The sequence below is a fragment of the Hemiscyllium ocellatum genome, chromosome 32 (genome assembly GCF_020745735.1).
Source record: "Hemiscyllium ocellatum isolate sHemOce1 chromosome 32, sHemOce1.pat.X.cur, whole genome shotgun sequence".
In the NCBI taxonomy this organism is placed as follows: Eukaryota; Metazoa; Chordata; class Chondrichthyes; order Orectolobiformes; family Hemiscylliidae; genus Hemiscyllium; species Hemiscyllium ocellatum.
The window spans coordinates 12,490,722-12,515,030 of NC_083432.1; the positions used below are offsets into that span (position 1 = coordinate 12,490,722).

A 24,309-nucleotide genomic window follows, 5' to 3' on the forward strand; every position below is an offset into this window, starting at 1 on the left:
TTTCACCTTCTCGCTCATCAAGAATCTATCAACCACTGCCTTAAAATATTTAAGTACTCTACTTCCATCATCTTAAGGAAGAGATTTCCAAAGGTTGGTAATCCAAAATGGAGGAGGTAATCCAAGACAGAGGATGGGAAAAATTTCTGGCTGTAACAGCTGCTCCTTTTTTGAGGTATTTTAGGTGCTGGAGGTGATTTCCTCAAATTCCAGGAGCAACAATTACTGTTTTATATGCTGTTGCACTGTTTTAGAACTTTGGAAAAAAAAGTCAAAACAACAGTAGTTTTAAAAGGGAGAAGAACAGACAAAGGAAGCACATGGTGAGGTCAGTGCAGGAGAGAGAAAGAGAGAGAACCTGCACAGTTACTACCTTTGCTGTTTTGAATTCATGTATCACTGGACATTGGAGTGCATCTGGGAAAATTAACAAACAGTGAAATTCAAAACTAATCTTGGAGGAACCTGTTTGGGTGAAATGAAGTGGTAGAGGGTGGTACAATTGCAACATTTAAGAGGCATTTAGATGGGTATATGATTAGGAAGGGTTTGGAGGGATATGGGTCGGGTGCTGGTAGGTGGGACTAGATTGGGTTGGGATATCTGGTCACCATGGCCGGGTTGAACCGAAGGATCTGTTTCCATGCTGTACATCTCTATGAGTGCTTTAAATAGACAGTCACTTATTTTGAAACTGTGACTCTGTTCTAGATTTCCCTGTGCAACAGAACATACTCTCCACATCCACATGATCAAGACTCCTCCGAATATTGTACATTTTAAACAAGTGACCTTTTACTCTTCTTCATTCTGGATTAGTGGTGCTGGAAGAGCACAGCAGTTCAGGCAGCATCCGAGGAGTAGTAAAATGGACGCTTCGGGCAAAAGCCCTTCATCAGGAATAAAGGCAGAAAACCTGAAGGGTGGATAGATAAGCTAGAGGAGGGTGGGGGTGGGGAGAAAGTAGCATAAAGTACAATAGGTGAATGGGGGAGGGGATGAAGGTGATAGGTCAGGGAGGAGGGTGGAGTGGATAGGTGGAAAAGAAGATAGGCAGGTAGGACAAGTCAAGGGAACAGTGCTGAGCTGGAAGTCTGGAACTGCGGTGAGGTGGGGGAAGGGGAAATGAGGAAACTGTTGAAGTCCGCATTGATGTCCTGGGGTTGAAGTGTTCCGAGGCGGAAGATGAGGCGTTCTTCCTCCAGGCGTCTGGTGGTGAGGGAGCGGCGGTGAAGGATGCCCAGGACCTCCATGTCCTCGGCACAGTGGGAGGGGATGTTGAAATGTTGGGCCACAGGGCGGTGTGGTTGATTGGTGTGGGTGTCCCGGAGATGTTCCCTAAAGCGCTCTGCTAGGAGGTGTCCAGTCTCCCCAATGTAGAGGAGACCGCATTGGGAGCAACAGATACAATAAATGATATTGGTGGCTGTGCAGGTAAAACTTTGATGAATGTGGAAGGCTCCTTTAGGGCCCTCAATGGAGGTGAGGGAGGAGGTGAGGGCGCAGGTTTTGCAATTCCTGCAGTGGCAGGGGAAGGTGCCAGGATGGGAAGGTGGGTTGTAGGGGTGTGTGGACCTGACCAGGTAGTCACGGAGGGAACGGTCTTTGCGGAAGGCAGAAAGGAGTGGGGAGGGAAATATATCCCTGGTGGTGGTGACACTTTTTGGAGATGGCGGAAATGTCGGTGGATGATTTGGTTTATGCGAAGGTTTGTAGGGTGGAAAGTGAGCACCAGGGGCGTCTGTCCTTGTTACGGTTGAAGGGGTAGGGTCTGAGGACGGAGGTGCGGGATGTGGACGAGATGCGTTGGAGGGCATCTTTAACCACGTGGGAAGGGAAATTAAGGTCTCTAAAGAAGGAGACCATCTGGTGTGTTCTGTGGTGGAACTGGTCCTCCTGGGAGCAGATACGGCAGAGGTAGAGGAATTGGGAATGTGGGATGGCATTTTTGCAAGAGGTAGGGTCGGAAGAGGTGTAATCCAGGTAGCTGTAGGAGTTGGTGGGTTTGTAAAAAATGTCAGTGTCAAGTCGGTCGTCATTAATAGAGATGGAGAGGTCCAGGAAGGGGAGGGAGGTGTCAGAGATGGTAAATTTTAGGTCAGGGTGGAATATATTGGTGAAGTTGATGAATTGCTCAACCTCCTTGCGGGAGCACGAGGTGGCACTAATGCAGTCATCAATGTATCGGAGGAAGAGGTGAGGAGTGGTGCCAGTGTAATTACGGAAGATCGACTGTTCTACATAGCTAACAAAGAGACAGGCATAGCTGGGGCCCATATTTGTGCCCATGGTCTGGAGGAAGTGGGAGGATTCGAAGGAGAATTGTGAGGACCAGTTTGGCCAAACGAATGAGTGTGTTGGTGGAAGGGTACTGTTGGGGATGTCGGGAGAGGAAAAAACGGAGGGCTTGGAGGCTCTGGTCATGGCGGATGGAGGTGAAGAAGGATTGGATATCCATGGTGAAGATGAGGCGTTGGGGGCCGGGGAAACGGAAGTCTTGGAGAAGGTGGAGGGTGTGGGTGGTGGCTCGAACATATGTGGGGAGTTCCTGGACTGGGGGGATAGGACAGTGTTGAGGTAGGTAGAGATGAGTTCAGTGGGGTAGGAGCATGCTGAGACAATGAGTCAGCCAGGGTGGTCAGACTTGTGGATCTTGGGAAGGAGGTAGAACCGGGCAGTGCGGGGTTCCCGGACGATGAGGTTGGAAGCTGTGGGTGGGAGATCTCCTGAGGTGATGAGGTTCTGTATGGTCTGGGAGATGATGGTTTGGTGATGGGGGGTGGGGTCATGGTCGAGGGGCGGTAGGAAGAGGTGTCTTTGAGTTGGCATTTGGCTTCAGTGGTGTAGAGGTCAGTGCGCCAGACTACCACTGTGTCCCTTTTATCTGCTGGCTTGATGGTGAGGTTGGGATTGGAGGGCTGCACGTTGTGAGGGTGAGAGGTTGGAGTGGGGGTAGACAGGTTGAGTTGGTTAATGTCCCGGCAGCAGTTGGAAATGAAGAGGTCGAGGCCTGGTAATAGGCCAGCACGTGGTGTCCAGGTGGATGCAGTGTGTTGGAGGTGGGCGAAGGGGTCCTCGGGAGGTTGACGGGAGTCCTGATTGTGTATGTAAGCTTGGAGGCAGTGGAAGAATTCTTCGACGTCACGGCGTGTATTAAATTAATTGATGCGTGGACGGAGAGGGATGAAGATGAGTCCTTTGCTGAGGACTGATCGTTCGTCCTCAGTGAGGGGGATGTCTGGAGGGATGGTGAAAACTCGGCAGGGCTCTTACTCTTCTTCCCCCCATTAGATGTGAGCCTAGCCGATCCAATCTTTCCACATCAGACAGCTCATTGATTCTAGGTATTAGTCTGATAAACTGTTTCTAACATATTTACATTCTTCCTTACATAAGGAGACCAATATTATACATAATACTTTAGATGTGGTCTCTCAGATGCCCTCAACATTAGCCAATTTGATTCAATATAATAATTACATCATTTATTTTAATGTTGTTGACGAGACATAAATATTGGCTCAGGGCATCCAATTCCCCGTATTCTTCTTCAAACTGGTGGCATGAAATCTTTTACAAACACCAAAGAGGGCAAATACAGTTTCAATTTGGAGACAGCCTCCCCTGACAAATGTAGCTCTCTCTCTGTGTTGTGCAGGAAGGTTAGCTGAGATGTTGAGTTCAGGTTTCTGTAATGATATTTAAACTTGTGGGCTCAGAGATGAGTGTTACCACTTAGCCACAGCGAATAGAAGCCTCTGGATCAAATATCAATCTTCCTTCCAATCGCCTCAACCAAGATGGGCAAATTCCCCATTCTCCCCTTCAGGATGAACTCAGAGTGTGAATGGCAGTCAAGCCTGTAATTGGAAAGTGGAATGCAGTGGAATATGGAAAAAACTGCACCAATTTCACTGCCTTTCTTCCAAGCTGCTTGATGAGCTGTGGGAGTAATGGGGAAATCTGGACTCACCTTTTGAAGGAGCAGGCATCTGGGCAGGTGGGGCATTTTTCACACTGGTCTCCGAATGCTCCACCAGTGCAAATACACTTCCCACATTCGCAGTGACCTCGCCCGTTGCAGATCAGCCCAAAAGCGGGCACACAGTCGTCAGTCTTAATGGTGCAGTTGCAGTAACTGTCGGTCCAATCTGGAAAACACTTGCACTCTCCGCACTCACACCTGCCGTTCCCTGTGGTGAATGAAGAATGACAGTGAGGGTCAGAGCCACAGACATTGTAGAAGTAACATAGACTTTCAAAAGGCATGTAACATGGTGGCACACAAAAGGTTCATGCACGGGGAAAGGGCTCATGGATTTTTCAAAATATGTATGCATCGATAGAGGATCGGTGAACACATTGGAAGCACAATGCTGTAGAATCATTGAGAGAGATTGATGATTGCGATTGTTCAGTGACTTAGTTACGTTTGTCCCATGTGGGTACCAGGATGAAAGAAAATGACAGAAGTGGGGTATTGGTCATTTCCCATTTAGCAAATCCCTTTACTCTTTCTTTGATTTTCTCATCCTCTCCTGCAGTCTTGTTATATTCTCTTTTTTCAATTTCCTGAATTCTTTTGATCTTTTGTTTTCTCTCACATTCTCCTATTCTCCCTGGAGTCTTTTTCTTTCTCCCCCCATCTTGTACTTTCTCTTTCAACAAATGGACTGTTATAGACCACTTCCCATATTCTGTTTCCATGTACGCTTGATGGTTTTTCTCCCACATCCTTTATATTATTGAAAGAGAGTGCGGATAAATTGAGCCAATCTCAATCTCCGTATGTGACTTGCCAACTGCTGAAAGGATTGGTGTTGAGGCCTCAGCTACTCATAATTCATGTCAACAACTTCTAAATGTTGAGTTTGATGAATATTCTTACAATCAAGGAACACACAGTGTGCCATATAGGTGCAGCAAACAATTCCTATTGGCCTTCATCTTTTTTTCTATTCAGGTTGAGGGCATCACTGGCTAGGTCAGCATTTATTGCCCATCCCTAATTGCCCAGAGGGCAATTAAGAGTCAACCACATTACTGTGGGTCTGGAGTCACACATAGGGCAGACTAGGAAAGGATTCGAGTTTCCATCCCTAAGGGGCATTAGTGAACCATCATTAGACTCCTGATGCCAGACTTTTATTGAATTCAAATTCCACCATCTGCTGTGATGGGATTCAAACTCAAATCCCAGAACATCACCTGGTTCTCTGAATTAACAATCCAGCGACAATACCACTCGGCCATCATCTCCCCAATGCAATGTGATAATAGCACAAGAGCAAAGCAGTCTTGTTACAATTAAGCTGAGGTTTGGTGAGACCACACCTGGAATACTGTATGCAGTTTTGTGTGGTCTTCATTCTGTATTTAAGGAAGCAGTACAATGAAGGTTCGACAGACTGGTGCCTGGCCTGAGACATTTTCCTATGATGAGAGGCTGAAGAAATTTGACCTATATCTGGAGTTTAGAAGAATGGGAGGTGATCTTATTAAGACATTGAAGATCCAGATGGGCCTTGAAAATGCTCTCCCTGGCTGGGGAATACCGGAACTTGGAGGCATAGTCCCAGTATAAGCATCTGATCAGTTAGGACTGAAATGTGGAGAAATTACTTCACTCTAATGTTTGTGACAATTTGGAATTCTGTACCACTAAAGGATTGTGGTTCTCCTTTGTTAAATATATTTAAAGCTGTCATAGACCAGACTTTTGATTTCACAGGGAATTGAGAGATGTAGGAATGGACACAAATGTGGATTTGAAGCTCAAGGTCAGCCATGTTCGTACTGAGGAGTAGAGCAGGACCAAATTATACACTCCTGCTTCTATTTTTGACATTCCTTTGCTCTTATTGCCTACAAACAATGCTAATCTGGCACTCACCTTCCACATCCCATGGGCCACCACGCTACGCCCTATCCTCTTTCAATAATATAAAGGACATGCTGGAGAAAAAGCACCAAATATATGAGGAAACAGAGCATGGGAAGTGGCATAGAACAGTGCATTAGTTGGAAGAGAAAGAACAAGATGGAGGAAATAATCAGGAACGAAAAGGAAGAGGGAGAAAGAAAGAGACAGCAGGCAGAATGGGAACATCCGAGAAAACAAGGTCAAAAGAATTCTGGAATATGAAAACGAGAGTGAATGAAGGAAAGAGAACAGGGAATTGCTAGATGAGAAATGACCAATACCTACTTCTCTCATTTTTTTTACCATACTGGTAACCACATGGGACAAACATTACAGGGTTACAGATCAATCACAGTCATCAATCTCTATCAATGAGTCTACAACAAACCTAATCATGAGGGAGGAACGTTTAGAACCAGCAGACCAAAGCCACAACACAGTCCTGACAAGACCACCTTACAAATTGTTCATATTCAGTATTGTTAAACTTTACTTTCCAGAATAAATTTATTTAAAGGAAAAGAGTAAAAGGTCGATAGTAGGTCAGACAGCATCCGAGGAGCAGGAAAATCAATGGTTCTCATGAAGGGCTTTTGCCCGAAACATCGATTTTCCTGCTCCTCAGATGCTGCCTGACCAGCTGTGCTTTTCCAACACCACACTCTCGACTCTAATCTCCAGCATCAGCAGTCCTCATTTTCGCCTGAATTATAGAGAGGCCATTCATAGCCATTCTTCAATATCCCATTTAAACTAATATTCTGTTCTAATATACACAGTTAAAAAGGCATCTTATTTCTCTTATTGTTCACTTGCTTGTAGATAGCTATGCAGGGTTGCATATGGGGTCGGTTAGCTCATTTAGCTGGACAGCTTGTGTGAAATGTAAGTAATACCAACTGTGCAGGTTCAATTTTTATACTGGCTAAGGTTAGCATGAAGGACCGTGCTGTATGACTCCCCTTCTCAACCTCTCCCCTAATCTGAGGCATGGTGACCTCAATTTAAACCCCCATCAGTCATCTCTCTCTAATGAGAGAGCAGCTCTATGGTCTGCTGGGACTATGTTGACTATACATGACTTGTGGACAACCCTGTGAACTGTCAACCCACCCTCCTTCCTAATCTAAGAATGTAGTGTGATTTGCAACTATTTAACTTGGGTGTTGCTAACTCTCAACACTTGTCAGACTGTGGTTAAGTTCTCTGGGTTTGGGGAAATGGGCTGTGTCTCCATGGAGAGGAAGTGTACACTCAGTAGTGGGTGAATCATAACCTATTGAGTAAACACAAAGATCGTTTCACTGTGTTATTCAACTGGATTAACCAAACAAGAACAGGAAATTCAATATTAGTTGGTTTTTCTGGCCTACAACCTTTGTTTTTCTTGTCCTTTTATTCTGATCAGTTTCCATAAAACTTACCTTTCCTATCCAGTTCTGATTGCAATCTCTACCCAAAACATTGACTGGCTTCTCAACACCTCCCATCTTTTTCCCAAGCCTTTTTCTTCCTTGCCCCTCATTTGCCCACCTGCTTTTCATTCCTCTCCAGATTCTTGTCTGGCAAACAGCTATTGTTGTTCAGAATATTCTGTTTCAGATTTTTTTGCTGAATTTCTAATTGTCACAGGCACTTATTAATTGGATGGGCACCATCAGACAATGGGCTTGAAACTTCTTGCCACATGCTTTGGGTCTCTTTATGAACAATGTGTGCTCATTAAAATGGCCCTTTAGTACGGTTTGGAGATGCAAGCCAATGGACTCTGGACAGGTACAGGACAGGACTGGACCTGGGTGTCTTCAAATCCCCTAAGTTTTGAGATTTAGGCTGTGAGAGAACAGGCTGGAACTTTTATTTCCATAACTCTCATGACGACAAGCTAGACAGATCTAGACAATGCTCTGCAAGCATCATGAGACGTCATTAATGCATAAAACAATGATGTCATTTCTGAATTAGATTGATGTTTCTGTTGATTTTGTTTGATTAATATCAATGTAAGGTAAATAGTTCTGAGAAAATTATTGTGGTGAATTTATAACATTTCTAAAAATTGAAATAAATGTATTCTCTTGCAGTGTTATTATTTGATATAATTTTTATATATTTGCATGTCCAGTATTGATTAATAATTTACTTACATTTTGTAGCAAATTTTATAAATTGTTAGCATTTAGTGCTGAAAAATCAGTGTAGTATTTACAGTTTCCATAAATTCTGTTAAGAAAGAACTGGTATTAATAATCCAGAGGAGAAAGTGAGAACTGCAGATGCATGAGGGGAGAATGCTGAGGTTTTCCTGATGCTGGGGGTTTTCCTGATGAAGGGCTCTTGCCCAAAATGTCAATTCTCCTGCTCCTCAGATGCTTCCTGACCTGCTGTGCTTTTCCAGCACCACACTCTCGACATTAATACGCCAGAGGCCCAGGTTAATGTTCTGGGGAAAGTGGATCCAAATCCCATGTAGCAGCTGGTAAATTGAAGTCAGTCATCTTGACTTAAAAGTTAGGCTCAGTTATGGTGACAATTATTGTCAATTGTTGTAAAAACCCATTTTGTTTGCTAATGTCCTTTAGTGATGGACATTGCTGCTATCCTCAGAAGTTCTGAAGAGAGTCATATTAGACTCAAAATATTAATTCTATTTCTCTCTCCACAGATACTGCCAGACCTGCTGAGTTTCTCCAGTTATTTTTTTGGTTTTTTGTTTGTTTTGGTATAACTTAAATGTGACTCAAGAGCCACAACGTGGTTGGCTCTTCCCAGTTGTGTTGAACTGTTGAAGTTGACCATATGGTCGGCATTCTGCCATGGACACCGTACTGCTCTCTGAAATGACTAAGGCAAACACTTAGTTCAAGGGCCATTACAGGTTGGTGACAAATGCTGACCTCAACAGTGAGGCCAATATCTCATGAAAAAAATAAAGAGAAAGAGAGGTGCAATAGAGTCACAGAGTCCTACAGCACAGAGGCAGGCCCTTTGGCCCAAGCTGGTACCCCTTAATACTAATGAGTTATTTTGTGGCAGCTCATGTGAATGGGCCAACAGATGGTCTGTACTGGCCTTCTGCCCTGCCTTGTGTGTTTTACGGGCAAAAATGTTTGAGAATCAATATCTTAATTTTAGCATTTAAAATAATTTTTTAAAAATTGAGTAAATCTTGTGGCAGAGTGCAGTACTAGGGGCTACAGTCTTAAAATTATAGCCAATTTACTCAGGAGGGAAAAGAGGACACACGTTTTCACACAAAGGGTTTTGAAAATTTGGAACTCCTCTGCCAAAGAAGGTTGTAGACACGGTGGAGTTAATTGAACTGTTAAAACAGAGATAGACAGATTTCTTTAAGTGATTGGTATTAAGAACAAAGGAGGGCTGAGGTACAGATCAGTTACAGTCTGGCTGAATATTGGAACAGGCCCAAGGGGCAGAATAGCTTTATCTCTTGCTACTATGATGGCATTAAGAAATAGAACAGGAGATAAAGAGAAGGCCATTCAGCCCCTCAAGTCTTTTCTGTCATTGAAACAAATCTTTGACCACTGCACAACCACATTCATTATTGTGTTATTTAACTCTATCTCTTTTAAGACCATTCCAAAGACACAGCACTCTCTAATAAAGAAAATTCTCTTCACATTTGTCTTCAATTGGCAAACTTGTATTTTGAAACTGTAATCCCATACTCCTTCAAGAGGAACCATCCTCTCCACCTCTGTCCTGCCAAAATCACTCAGGATTTTTTATGTTTCAATTAAGTCACTTTTCCTTTTCCAAACTTCAGAAGATACAAGCCCAGCCTGTAGGATATGGCACTTATACAAATACTGAAATCTGGATTCCTAGTAACATGGTGGCTCAGTGGTTAACACTGCTGCCTTGTAGTGCCTTGGACCCAGGTTCAATTCCAGCCTCTATCTGTGAGGTGTTTGTACATTCTCCCAGTTTCTGCATGGGTTTCCTCCCACAATCCAAAGATATGCAGTTTAGGTGAATTGGCCATGCTAAATTTCCCATAGTGTTCAGGGACGTATTAGTTAGAGGTAATAGAGTAGGGGAATGGATTTAGGAGGGATACTCTTCAGAGGGTTGGTGTGGACTTGTTGGGCTGAAGGGCCTGTTTCACACTATAGGGATTTGATTGCACAAGCCCACCTGCCAAATCTGCACTTATTTTAAGTTTTAAAAACTTTTTGCTATCTCCCATTTTGACAATAAATAACATGAGCACCACTGTGGTGCTTGTGCTGTTATTTGCCTGGTCTAGCCTACACGTGGCTCAAGAACCACAATGAGGTTGATTTTTCCTACTCTCGTTGTAATATTGAAGTTGGCCATGTGATCTGCAGTTGAGAGTGTGGTGCTGAAAAAGCACAGCAGGTCAGGCAGCATCCGAAGGGCAGAAGAATTGATGTTTCGGGCAAAAGCCTTTCATCAGGAATGAGGCTTATGAATCAAGGGAGTGGGGAGATAAATGGGAGGGGGTGGGTAGGGCTGGGGAAAAGATAGCTGAGAGTGCGATAGGTGGATGAAGGTGGGGTTAATGGTGATAGGCCAGAGCAGAGGGTGAAGCGGATAGGTGGGAAGGAGGATGGACATGTAGGACAGGTTGTGAGGATGGTGCCAAGTTGGAAGGTTGGATCTGGGATAAGGTGAGGGGAGGGAAAATGAGGAAACTGGTGAAATCGACATTGATCCCATGTGGTTGGAGGGTCCCAAGGTGGAAGATGAGGTGTTCTTCCTCCAGACATTGGTGGTTAGGGTTTGGTGATGGAGGAGGCCCAGCATGGCCTTGGCGAAGAGGAAGGGAGAGTTGAAGTGTTCAGCCACAGGGTGGTGGGGTTGGTTGGTGTGGGTGTTCAGAGATGTTCTCTGAAGCTCTCTGCGAGTAGGCGTCTTGTCTTCCCAATGTACAGGAGACCACATCAGGAGCAATGGATACAGTAAATGACAAGCGTGGAAGTGCAGGTAAAACTCTGGATGTGGAAGGCTCTTTTGGGGCCTTGGATGGAGGTGAGCGGAGAGGTGTGGGCGCAGGTCTTGCAATTCCTGTGGTGGTGGGGAAGGTGCTGGGAAGGGAGGGTGGGTTAGTGGGGGAATGGGGAGGGTGGGGCAGGCATGGACCTGACAAAGGAGTCGCGGAAGGAATGGTCTTTATGGGACGCTGATTGGGGTGGGGAGAGAAATGTATCTGTGGTGATAGGATCCGTTTGTAGGTGGTGGAAATGGCAGAAGATGACATATACGGAAGTTGATGGGGTGGAAGCTGAGGACCAGGAGGATTCTGTCAATGTGATCAACAGCCTGTTCTGGACACTGAACTGTTCTCTGAAATGGTTAAGGCATGCACTCAGTTCAAGGGTGATTACTGGTCAGTGACAAATGCTGACCTTGACAGTGACATTCACATCTCATAAACAAATAGAGAGACAGAGGTACCCATTAATACTAATGAGTTATTTTAGTGGTAGCTCATGTTAGCAGACTAAGAGATGGTTTGTTGTGGCCTTTAGCCCTGCCTGAGTGTTTTACTGCCATAAATGTTTGAGAATCTTCACTTCTTCTCTAGAATTGGAGCTCAATTTGTTTTTTATCTAGAATTTACAGTGCAAACAGGTTCACACCAGTTGCTCTGTGCGGATGTTTATGCTTCTCAAAAATATTTCTCTTCCATTTTTGATCTAGCATCACCATCTGTTATTTTCTCCATCATGAGGTTACTTAACTTCCCTTTATACCAAATGGGTTGATATTCTGTTTCACTCTGTTCTCACACATATGTGTGCTCCTCAATCCTGATAGGGTGGAATGACTAAACAGAGGGGAAAAAGCACACAACTCACAGAGTTTTAAAAAAGAACTCTTAAAAATAGCACTGGCTAAACTTTATTTTGTAAGTCACAATGTGTTAAATGTTGATTCATCTTCCAAGAATTTTAGACTGGAATTGCCTCCAGCCAATAGATATACGGGTTGTGGTATGAGAGGCATGGTTCACTTCAGGGAAATTCTCATTTTTCTAATTCATTTTGATGCCAGACATTTGGCCCTGGATAAACAGAACATCAATGGGTAGACTTTGCAGAGTCTGTGCCAACTGTAGATGAATTAATTCTCAGGCCAGTCTGAGTGCCTGCCCCATTAAAGTTACTTTCCTCCCATATGACATATTGTGGAGAAGGCTGGAGACCTAATTTTATGAATGAGGATGTTACAATGACTATACAAATCTTTTGATCAGTACAGCATCTATCAACATATCAGACTGTACTTAGACATACAGGCTTGTCTCATGCACGTATTTTTGCTATTTACAGATGTCAAAATCCTGGAACTTTAGTCTGGTCCACTGGACTGCAATGGTTCATAAAGTAACTCACCACCAATCTCAAGGGCAACTAGGGATGGGTAACCACGTGTTGACTGAGCCAGCAATGCCAACATCTCGTGGAAGAATAAAGAAAAAAAAATGAAGCACATAATCTCTCCTCAAAGGGGCACATTTAAGTTTTGAAAGGCTTAGCACCCCTGACTTCAAATGTGGTTCTAACAAAATAAAAGCAAAGTATGCTGGACGCTGGAGAGCAGGAACAAACCCAGAAAATGCTGGGGAATTTCAGCTAAGTCTGACAGAATCTGTGGAGAGAGAAATAGAGTTAACCCTTTGAGTTTGAAGAAAAATCATACCAGATTCTGTCAAAGTTGCTGAGCTTCTCCAAACATTCTGGGTCACTTAGATCATGGTAATATCACCTGCTGTTTTCTTGGTCCTATTGTTTAAAAGGAACATCCAGTTGAGATTTACTAGATGATGTCAGGGGTGAAAGGCTATAACTGTGGAAAGAGTTGAGGAAGTTTGATTGTCTCTTGTAAGCAGCAGCATTTAAGGGAAGATTTGATTGGGCCGGTGGTGTTTAAAATCTCGTAGGCTTTAGATAGACTAAATAAAGAGGAATTGGCTGACAGGCCAGTAACTAGAGATCATAGATTAAAGGTAATAGATGAAAGGACCAAGAAGACCATGAGGAAAAGAAAAGGTGTCAATTTGGAACCGGATAGCATGTTGGAAACAGATTCAATCATAACCTTCAAGAGGGAATTGGATATACACTTGAAGGAAAAAAGAAATGCAGGGAGAGGAGGTGGTAGAGTAGGACTAAGTGCTTGCTCTTTGGAAGAGCTGGTACCAATCTGAATGGTCTTTTTTTTTAAATGCACTCCCCAGATGTGGGAAATGTGGCTTGGCATTTGTGGTGGTGGTTAGCTGCCTCCCAAAATCACTACAGCCTATTTGTTGTGGACAGACTTACAATGTTGTTAGGGAGACAGCTCCAGGGTTTTGACCCAGCGACAATGAAATCAGGATGGAATATGGTTTGGAAAGGGACCTGCAAGTGATAGTGTTTGCATGTATCTGCTGTCCTCGTCCTTCTTATCCTTATGCAGTGGTTGTGGGTTTGGAAGGTGCTGTCTCTTGTTGGAGATGGGTTTTGCCTGGCACTTGTGCAGACCAAGTGTTACTTGCCATTTGCCAGCCCAAACCTGGATATTGTACAGATCTTGCTGCATTTGGACATGGACTAATTCAGTAACTGAGTTGTTGCAAACATTGCTGAACATTGTGCAATCATCAAAGAACATTCCCATTTCTGGCTAGTAATGGAGCAGCTGAAGACATTGAGGAACACCTGCAGAGTGGAGATAATTGACCTCCAGCAACCACAGTCATCTTCCTTTGTGCCAGGGTGTGACTCTCTGCTGTACTGTTCTATGATATATCTCTTTGTGAACTAAATTAAGAGATCAATCACAAAATGAGGACTATGTATAGTCCTGGCATAGGATTTCTGAGTCCCAGACTGTAGATGGTGAACGTGGGTTCTGAGCTTCAATAGTCAGGTGTTTCAACTTTGAATTACATTGATCCCAAAGAGACCATACTCACTTCTTTCTGAAGGAGAATGGTACAGAGAGTGATCTGAGTCATCAGTTGTTGTTGAGCTAACCTGCAACATTGGGTTTACCTCAATAGATGGACTGCAGTAGTTCAAGAAAATAACTCACCACTGTATTCTCAATTGAGGATGGGCAATAAATGCTGGTCTAGTTATCAGTGCTCAAATCCCACATAAGAATAAATTTTAACAATATTTTACAGGTGGACATTGGATGAGAATTTTGAATGGAAAGTTGCGCCTGAGAATTTCTTTTCTCTGAGTTTAGATAGTTGGGTTAAATGACAACATCTCAAAAATGAATGAGGGCTCTAACCCAGAAAGTGGGAAACATGGAGCTCAGTCAAGATCTGAATGGGATCTTTGCTAGGAATTTCTTTGGTTTGACCTGGGTTCCGGTATGGTTACTGGCGTTTTTGGGGCAAAGTTGTACCTCCATTTTGATGGGGTCAGAGGAACAAATGGAGGCTGTATACCTGACATCTAAAAACTGGATGCTTCCTGAAAGTATGAGCTTCAAAAGTTAAACCAACATGATTTATTTGCATCATTAAAGATGGGGCACTGTATTTTGCTGAATATTGTGAAACACTACAATAAACGGCGAACTGCAGGATATCAGAAATTTGAAATCTAAACAGAAATTGCTGGAGGAAGTCAGCAGTTTTGAAGAAAGATCATCAGATTCAAAGTTAAATCTGTTTCTGTCTCCACAGATGTTGCCAGACCTGCTGAGATTCTCCACTAATTTCTGTCTCTGATTGTGAAACACTAATTGTTTGTGGTCCATAACTAACGTCATTTGATATGGAAGGTTAAGCTTTCGTGTTGTTCGTGGGATCAAATGGGGCAATATCAATAAATTCCACTGTGAGGTGTGTAACTTGTTTCATTATACTCTGGCCAGATGTAATGTTCCAGCTCAGTAGGAATGACAATTAGAAAGGTGTTTATAGCTCGATCTGATGCTGTATCTTTCTACACACCACATATTTACAAGAGTGTGACTGAAATTGTTTCGAAGTTATATTTCTATAGGAATTGTGTAATATTTCCAAATCAAGGGTAGATTTTTCTTAAAGACCATATGTTTTTGAGCCATTCTACGTTCAGTCTTGATCAGGAATTACAGGCTGAAAAAGTAATTCACCCACGGATGAAATATTGCTAACTTAGCAAAGCATGGTTACATGTGCATTGAGAATCTACTTACTGTACCTGAGATGTTGCAACATTGCAATGGAAGAGGTGTTGACAGGAAAGGATTGCACAAAATATTAGCATTGGGACTACAGTGGTCCATTGCAGTTCGGTGTCAATATATTACAACAGACATACAGCAATGAAAGAGGTCATTTGGTCCAACTAACCTATGCTGGTGTTTATACTCCACCTGAGCCTTTTCATATTTATCCTCGTGTAAATCCACTGTATTAACCTTCCATTCCTTTCTTCAGAGGGTATCTAGATTCCCCTCAAATGTACCTATATTATTCCCTTCAGTGATTCCCCCCCCCCCGGAACCTTTGTACTGTGATGTTCTCTTGGGCAAAGAAGTTTTTTTGAATTCCTCATCAGTGTTTGTTGGGGACAAAAACCAAAGTTGCTGGAAAAGCTCAGTAGGTTTGGCAGCATCTGTGAGGAGAAATCAAAGTTAACGTTTCAGATCTTGAGGATGGGTCACCAAACCCATTTTGACTTCTCTTCACAGAAGCTGCTAGACCTGCTGAGCTTTTCCAGCAATTTCTGTTTTTGTTTGTGATTCACAGCATCCACAGTTCTTTTGGAGTTTGCTGGGGCTTTGTGATGTAGAGTGAGACCAACAGTGTGGATTCAATTCCCACACCAGCTGAGGTTACCATGATCATTCTCAATTTCATTCTCAATCGTTCCCCTCACCTGAGATGTGGTGACCCTCTGGTTAAATCCACCTTTAATCATCTCTCTGTAATGCGTGAGGCCCCTTTTGGAGGACTATCTCATGATAACATTCTCTAATTGTACTTTCCCCACAAGATGAAACACTGGCTCTGGATGCACTCTAAAATGATGTAAGCTTTTGATAAAGACATTTATTAGGTCACCCCTCTGCCTTGTTTTCACAAAAGAGCAGAATTTTAACCTGCCAATCTTTTCCTGATAATGTAAAGTCTTGCAAGTTTTCTCTGTAAAATGCAAGTTGGGATAAGACATTATCTTGTGACAAAGGCAACAGCCATAGTATCCAATACAGGAACTGAACCTATGATCTTGGTAATATTTATCATTGTGCTTAAACCAATTAAGCTAAACAGCTTCCAGCGCAGGAAGAATATTTGGGATAAGTCCATGAGGGACAACAAGATTAGTCAGTTAGGTAGCTCCAGGAAGGAGTGAAGAATGGAAAGCAATTAGCAGATACAGAATTTTGAGCACGTAATTTCCTAGTCTGGTATTTCCTAAGTATTTATAATTTAGATGTGTTAAAGTCTACAACAGCTAGTCATGATGTTAGGCTGGAGCAACAAAAACTGTTTTCTTAACAAATATCACTCTAGCAAGATCTTAGGGAGCTGATTGTACTGAAAAAGTTGTTTAATTGGAAGCGAAACAAGGAACAGAGGGTGTTGAGATGAGCAGAGGGACGTAGGCCTGAATATGGGTGGCTTAGTTAATTTGACAGACAACATTTTCTCTGTCATGTTACGTAAAGGATGTGGCTTGTGTGAAAAATATCTTCTGGGCAAACATTTTGGTTTATTGCTCAATATAAAAACACAGATTGTGATGAGATGAATCATCACATCATGAAGAAACGATAACATGACAAAGTGGAAGACAAGAAGAAAGCAGAGCCAGCCGTCTGCTCAAACATTCAATGATCGGTACCTCAGCTTAACTCAGCTACCTTTGTCCTTTATTTGATAATACCCTTACCTGACCAGAGATCTATAAATCTCAGTCTTCAAAGTTCCAATTATACCATCACTTTTTGAAGGAGAGTTCTGCATTTCCACCACCCTTTGTGCCAACAGGAGCTTTCAGTTATTGGTCCTCTTTGATCTACCTCTACCTTTAAGCTTTTTCTTGATTCCTCAGTTGTTTTTTTCTCTCTCTGATGTAATGCAGCAGTTCATGAAAGCAGCTCATCTCTGCCTTCTTAAGAAGAATTAGGGATGAGCAATAAATGCTGGCCCAGGCAGCGATGCCCATATCCCATGAATTAATACATTTTCAAAAAGGCGCCTTTCTGGCACTGCTTGTGAGTTGATGATCGACAGTGTGCTCTCTCCCTAAATTCCACTCTCAGGTCTTCCTCAAAATCTGACTGGCTGCAGATTAAAAAGATTCAAGTGAAACTCTGTCGTTACACCTAGCAGGTTGTCTGCATTTCCATCTTCCCCCAGCTTTTATAAATATCTGGGGCCTGCCTGATTCATGCCATTGAGCTTGTCTTATGATATGCCCGAATAAAACCAGAATGAAATAAACACAAGGCATGAATGGTGTTTCAACTAAAATTCAGCTATTTGCAATCGTCTCATTTGAAGATGGCTATAGCTGTTAAACCTGTGTAAAATTAATGATCAAACATGTCAGACCAAATAAATAAAATGTAAACAAAAACTGAAATTGCTGGAAAAGCTTAGCAGGTCTGGCAGCATCTGTGGATAGAAATCAGAGTTAATATTTTGGGTGCAGTGATCCTTCCTCAAAAATAAAATGGAATTCATTTATATAGCCCTTTTCATGACCACTGGATCTTCCAAAAGACTTTACAACCAACTAAATACTTGTTAGGGTCTAGAAAGAGGCCATTGAGCCCATTCTGTCAGTGGTGGATCTCTAAATAAACATTTCTCTCTTTATCAGTCTCCTGTGTTCACCCAGTACTTCTGCACACTTTTCCTTTACAGAAAACAATTTAATTCCCTAATGAATATTTTCAACTGAACCTGCCTCCATCACACCCCTTGGTATTCCAAGTCTGGTCACTTGTTTTTGTTCCTTTTGCCAATTACTTTCAATCTGTCATCTCTCATTCTCGGTGTGGTCATGAATAAGGAACAGTTTTTCACTATTTGCTCTACACGGACAGATCTTGAATACCTCTATCAAATCTCTCTTCAGCCTATGTTTCTGTAAGGAGAACCAATCTAACTTCCCCAGTCTTATCTTCATAATGGTTGTAATGGAATAATGTATAAATTGTGGCATGCAATTTGCATGCAGCAAGATGCTTTTAAGATATTACTCATTTAAGCCCTGTTTCGAGAATTTGACTCCAAATCACTAATTTATAATTACTGATAAATGTCCTGAGATGACTTAACTGGATGGACATTGAAAGGATGTTTCCTCTTATGGGTGAATATAGAACTAGGGGTCAAAGGTTAAGAATAAGGTTAAAAACAGAGATAAGGAAAAAAAATCTCAGAGGGTTGTGAATCTTTGGAATTTCCTTCTTCAAAAGGCAGTGGATACTGAATCTTTAAATATTTTTAAGGCAGTGGTATATAGGTTCTTGATTATTCAGAGGATGGGGAAAGATTAATTGGGCTGATTCAGGAATGTAGAGTTGAGGTGATAATCAGATCAGCCACAACCTTATTGAATGACAGAGGAGACTCGAAGGCCAAGCAGCTTACTATTGTACATGTTTGACTTTGTACATGTTTGAGCCAAAGTCTTTGTGAGGATGTATCAAATAAAGGAATACTGTGGGAATCCAGGGGAGGCAGTGACGGGCACCTCTTACTCACTGGTGATGGACAAGTGTTAAGACTATTGATCGACATTTTCAAGTAGTAGTGGATTTTGCAACTCACCTGAGCACAGCTCGCCCTTGAAGCGTCCACAAGAAAAGTCATCGCATTCACAGAACTTGCCGGATATGATCCCAAAGTCGCTGTTGTGGCAGATGCACTGTCCACAGAAGCAATCCCCCCGGTTACTGCAAATGGGCCCGCCTCCCTCTGGGGTGCAGGAGGCCTCTTCAGTCACTGAAAAGTCACTGTCTGTGCACTCACAGGATGGTCCAAGGCGGCCTGGGAGACACTTGCACACTCCACACTCGTAGGTCCCATTGCCATTAGAGCACCGAGTGCTGTTTTCTACAGCGTCTTTCTCACACTCACAGTTACAGTTGAAATCAACTGTCACCTCCAGGGAATCCCGAAACAGAATGGGTTTCACCGTAAAGGTCTTCACTTTTTCACCGACTGGGCACTCCCTGGCTTCCAATTTCACCGTGAAATTAACCTGCGGACAAGGAAAGAATTTCTATTTTTACAAAGCTAAAGATACTTTGAAGTGCTGTACATCTTTCTTAAAACACTGTCACTGCAATAAGAAAGGTAAATTTGGTAATCAACTTATGCCATTATTCCACCAACGACAAGTTGAATGACCAGAATGATCTTTGGTGGAGTGGATTCAAGGAAGAATGTTGGCCAGGTCAGAAGAAGAATACAAGTTTTAAAGTCTATCTGAATTCATTGTGTCATAATTCATAGGCCACTATTACTCCATACGTAATAATTATTGCACTTGGGTTGATAAAGACAGCTAATAAAGGGCTGCTGTCTCAATACAGAGAGATGACTGGCAGCAGTTTAAACTGAGGGTCACTATACCTCAGCTAAGAGGAGAGGTTGACAATAAGTGACTTATATGGAGTTTGAACTTGTGCTGTGGGCATCAGTCTTTGTATTAGCTGTCATTATTTGACTCACACTTTGGGGGAAACACCAATCTGACAAGATCATTTTGACACAATCACAAAGAATGCTGCAGAAACTCAGCAGGTCTGGTAGCATCTGTGGAGAGAAAAGCATTTTGTACCTGGTATGACTCTTCTTCTGAACTTCTGACCTCAGTGCTGAGTTCGTACAAACACCAATTTCACTAGAACAAGGGTCACATCCCACACTGTAGGTGTTACAATTTTTAGAGAAGGCATAAAAGCTCATGAAATGTGGATACGGTTTGTGAAACTGTCAAACTATCATGTTAATTAAATCTGGATAAAAGCAAATTACTGCGGATGCTGGAATCTGAAACCAAAAGAGAAATGCTGGAAAATCTCAGCAGGTCTGGCAGCATCTGTAAGGAGAGAAAAGAGCTGACGTTTCGAGTCTAACTGACCCTTTATCAAAGGGTCTTTCCTCACAGATGCTGCCAGACCTGCTGAGATTTTCCAGCATTTCTCTTTTGGTATGTTATTTAAATCCCTGTCCTTTAAAAATTGAACAACGTGTGCCTGTGTCTACAAATTGAAATAACTGCTTATGGTTTGAGTAAAGGTTTATAATAGAGCCCTGTCATTATAGCACTGCTAATGCTTAACTGTTTCTGCAGTTTATGTGATAACTTATCATTAACGCAGTGAGGGGAATGTCATTGGAGTGGAAAGCAATAAAACTCCTAGCCATGTCACCATCCCTCTGCACTGGTCTCTAGTGCTAGTACACAGTTCCTTGTATTCTTAGAAGAGCGAGGTGCAATTGATTCCCTTCCCTTCCACAACAAGGATAGAGTCCATCTGGTCCTTGATCAAAGGGACCTGGTGCCTGATCAAGAACGTTGATGTCAAGACTGATAGCCAACTCCTGCACTTGCTTCCAAATCCCTTGCACCCTCTCCTCATGATCCCTACCCCTGCAAATCCAACCTCCACAAAAACCACTTCCCTTTCTCCTGGATCCTTGAAATCTGGGTTTTCTCTCTCAGCCTCCTGCCAAGCACAGGTATTACCAGAATCTGATTGGTTAGAAGCTGCTATCAGGAGAGATTTTCACCTCTTGGGACCTAATTCCAGACAATGGTATACTGCTGCCCAACTGGCAGAACATCCAAAGGGTCTTTCTCAGCACACACAGTTGGGTCTATCACTGGGTTTGCAGCTGGTAGGCATGGCATTGCATTACAGGCATGGCATGGTCCATGCCAACAACAACAACAACAATCTCTGATATTCCTTCCCTATCCATCTTCATGTACCATCTTCTTCAGAAGATTTCTGAAATCCTACCTGACCATTCTTTCACTCATGTCTACCATCTCCAGTATAAAAATAGTTCTTGATTCCTTTAAGGGGATTCCTTTAGGAGTGGCACGGTGGTACAGTAGTTAGCACTGCTGCCTCACAAAGCCAGGGACCCGGGCTCTATTCCAGCTTCGGGTGATTGTGTGGAGTTAGCACATCCTCCCTATGTCTGTGCGGGTTTCCTCTGGGTGCTCCGGTTTTGTCCCGCAGTCTAGAGGTGTGCAGGTTAAGTGAATTGACCGTGCTAAATTGCCCATATAGTGTTCAGGGATGTGTAGGTTAGGTGCATTAGTCAGGGATAAATATAAGGTCAGGGGAATGGATTTGGGTGGGTTACTCTTCGGCGTATAAGTGTGGATTTGTTGGGCCGAAGGTCCTGTTTCCACACTGTAGGGATTCTATAAATTCTTGATGAGAGCAAAATGGAGAAAAGGAATAGGATACTGATAGTTTCAAGGAAGCTTGCATTTAGCTTAAATACTGACATGGACATGTTGAGCCCAGTGCTTTGTTTGGAGTACCAGTCATTAGTCCATTAGGTTCAAAAAGAATTTGGAACATGAAGTGTTAAGATATTTTGTTAATCTTGAAGGAATTAAAAAACGTCAGAACTTCCTGTTGCCTTTTAATCAATTTTAATTAATCACTTCGGCTTAGGCCCTGGGATACTTTTTAATTAGACTCGCCTTTGCAGTTTGGGAAGTTCTGTAATTACAATCTGACTAATTCTTTATTACATAAAAGGAATTTAAAACTTAATTGCAATTATTATTGAAGGAATGTGATGTAGTAATTGATGCTGCACATAAGGTAAGATTGAGGGAAGAGCTTCTTCAGAACCAGCTCCTTAGACACATGGTGACTGTGGTTTCCATGGCATCTATTGCTGAGGTCAATCAGTAATATCCACAACAGGCTTCGGTGCTCAAAACCATGTGGGCCCTGATGTTCAGCAGTAAGTTGGTCCCTAGCTGTTCTTATGAACTGTCGCAAATGGGTTAAAATATAAGGTAGATTAGACACTGACAAGGAATTTATGTCACAAGACATTTCTCATTTACACCTTTGGCAATGTGCAGTCTGAAATGCTCACACAGGGACATGTGCCACAAGGGTGATGTGGATGGGGTAAAATCTTTCTCTCTTTAACATGATGATGTAAAACTATTTAATTATGTTCTATCATTGGATAAACATATAGATGATAATGGAATGGTATTGGTTAGATGGGCTTCAGATTGGTATCACAGGTCAGCATAATTTCAAGGGCCAAAGGGCCTGTACTGCGCTGTGATGGTCTATGTTCGAACTGAATTCTGACTGTTGTATCCAGGTTATAGTACTAGCTCTTTAAACCATCATCTTGGAGTACCATTAGATGCTGTCTCATTAGAGAGAGATGATATGTGGCAGTTTAACCCAAGGGTCACCACACCTCAGGCGAAGGGAGATGTTGAGAAGGAAGTATTTCAGGGTAATCTTAGATGGAACAAGAATTGAACCCTTGGTTTTGTTAACACTCAAGAACCGCACCAGTCTCCTCTCCCTTACCATTTTTCACCCTGTTGGCATGTAATTATCTAGTTTTCCATTAATACAATAACTTCAACTGTACTATACTATAGCAAGTTCTGCATTCTCACTACTCGCTAGGTGACAATGCTTCTACTGAATTTCTTATTGGATTATTGTATATTGATGTCCTCTAGGCTTAAACTTCCAAACAAGTGGGAATATCTCTGCTGCTTCTACCTATCAAAACATAGAACATAGAACATTACAGCGTAGTGCAGGCCCTTACTACTCTCTGAGTAAAGAAACTACCTTTGACATCTGTCCTATAGCTATCACCCCTCAATTTAAAGCTATGCCCCCTCATGCTCGCCGTCACCATTCTTGGAAAAAGGCTCTCCCTGTCCACCCTATTTAACCCTCTGATTATTTATATGTCTCTATTAAGTCACCTCTCAACTTTCTTCTCTCTAACGAAAACAACCTCAAGTCCCTCAGCCTTTCCTCATAAGATCTTCCGTCTATACCAGGCAACATCCTAGTAAATCTCCTCTGCCCCCTTTCCAAAGCTTCCACATTCTTCTTATAATGTGGTGACCACAACTGTACACAATACTCCAAGTGTGGCCGTACCAGAGTTTTGGACAGCTGTAGCATAACCTCATGGTTCTGGAACTCGATCCCTCTATTAATAAAAGCTAAAACACTGCATGCCTTCTTAACAACCCTGTCAAAATCTTTCATTCTTTGAGGAGCTTCTAATAATGTCACCTCTCGGACTGAGCAGAGAACACGATGATAGGTGAGGTGAGGTGAGAGAGATGGGAGAAAGAGAAGAGAAGGAGGCGGGAGGGGAAAACTTCAAGGAGAGACAGGAATGAGGAGGAGGTGAGGAGGTCAGGAATGATGGGAAAGCAGGAGATTGGGTTGAGGTGGGAGAAGGAGAAAAAGACAGTAGGGGAACTGTGATGATGCTGTGACTTCAAGAAGTGTATTTTGTCTGGTTTCTTTTGAGAGATTGAATGAGAGGTATCGAGCAGTCTAAGGTAACATAAACAGCATGTGAGGGGTTGGGATTTTTTTAAAAAAGTTGGAACAGTAAAAACAGCATGACTGGGTGTGGCCAGTTCTTGAAAACCAGGATTTCTAGCTTTTTTTAAGCTTTGAAATTGTACAGAAGTTGCTGGAGTTTTGAAGAAGCAGAAGTAGAAGATATTCTTCTCTTCTCTCAGTTACTGCATTAGTCAGGGATAAATATAAGGTCAGGGGAATGGATTTGGGTGGGTTACTCTTCGGCGTATAAGTGTGGATTTGTTGGGCCGAAGGTCCTGTTTCCACACTGTAGGGATTCTATAAATTCTTGATGAGAGCAAAATGGAGAAAGGAATGGGGTTTCTCTTCCTACTGCAGGCGTTGCATGTGGGAAAATCTGATTTCTGAATTTCAAATTTTGTCTTGGGGCCTGTTTATGGAATGTTACCATACTGTAACATTTAATTAGTAATAGTTACTATATCTATTAATCTGTTAAGATTGCTAACAGAGTTAAGTAATTCCAAGTTCCTCTTTCTTTTGTTATATTTTAACTATAGTGTTTGAGTAAATTGTGTTTTGCTTAACATTGAGTAGTTTGACCCGTCAAATTGCTTCTGGAACACAGCATTTTGCAGGTGCCTTTAAAGTAAGAAGAAAGTTAGTGTCTAGACTACCTTCTTAAAATATTTTCAAGGAGTTTTGTCTGGTCCACAACAGGGTGAGATAGGATACGAAGGAGTGTTCAGTATTGAGGAATCGGAATAGGATGACTTAATAGCTGACACACTGATTTTTACTTTATTCAATGTGAAAACCAGAACCAAATTCACTGCTGCAATCCTCATCAACTT

The 24,309-nt window shown here is 42.4% G+C and overlaps 1 protein-coding gene across 1 annotated transcript in view; it reads right to left on the reverse strand.

The window, feature by feature from the left end:
- LOC132830920 (integrin beta-3-like) overlaps nt 1–24,309 on the reverse strand; it is a 94,875-nt gene that overhangs the window by 11,506 nt on the left and 59,060 nt on the right. The window contains exons 10-11 of the mRNA XM_060848870.1: nt 18,693–19,125; nt 3,974–4,193 (exon numbers count right to left, since the gene is read on the reverse strand). Coding sequence (XP_060704853.1) covers nt 3,974–4,193; nt 18,693–19,125 — 653 coding nt within the window. The remainder of the gene's footprint in view (nt 1–3,973; nt 4,194–18,692; nt 19,126–24,309) is intronic.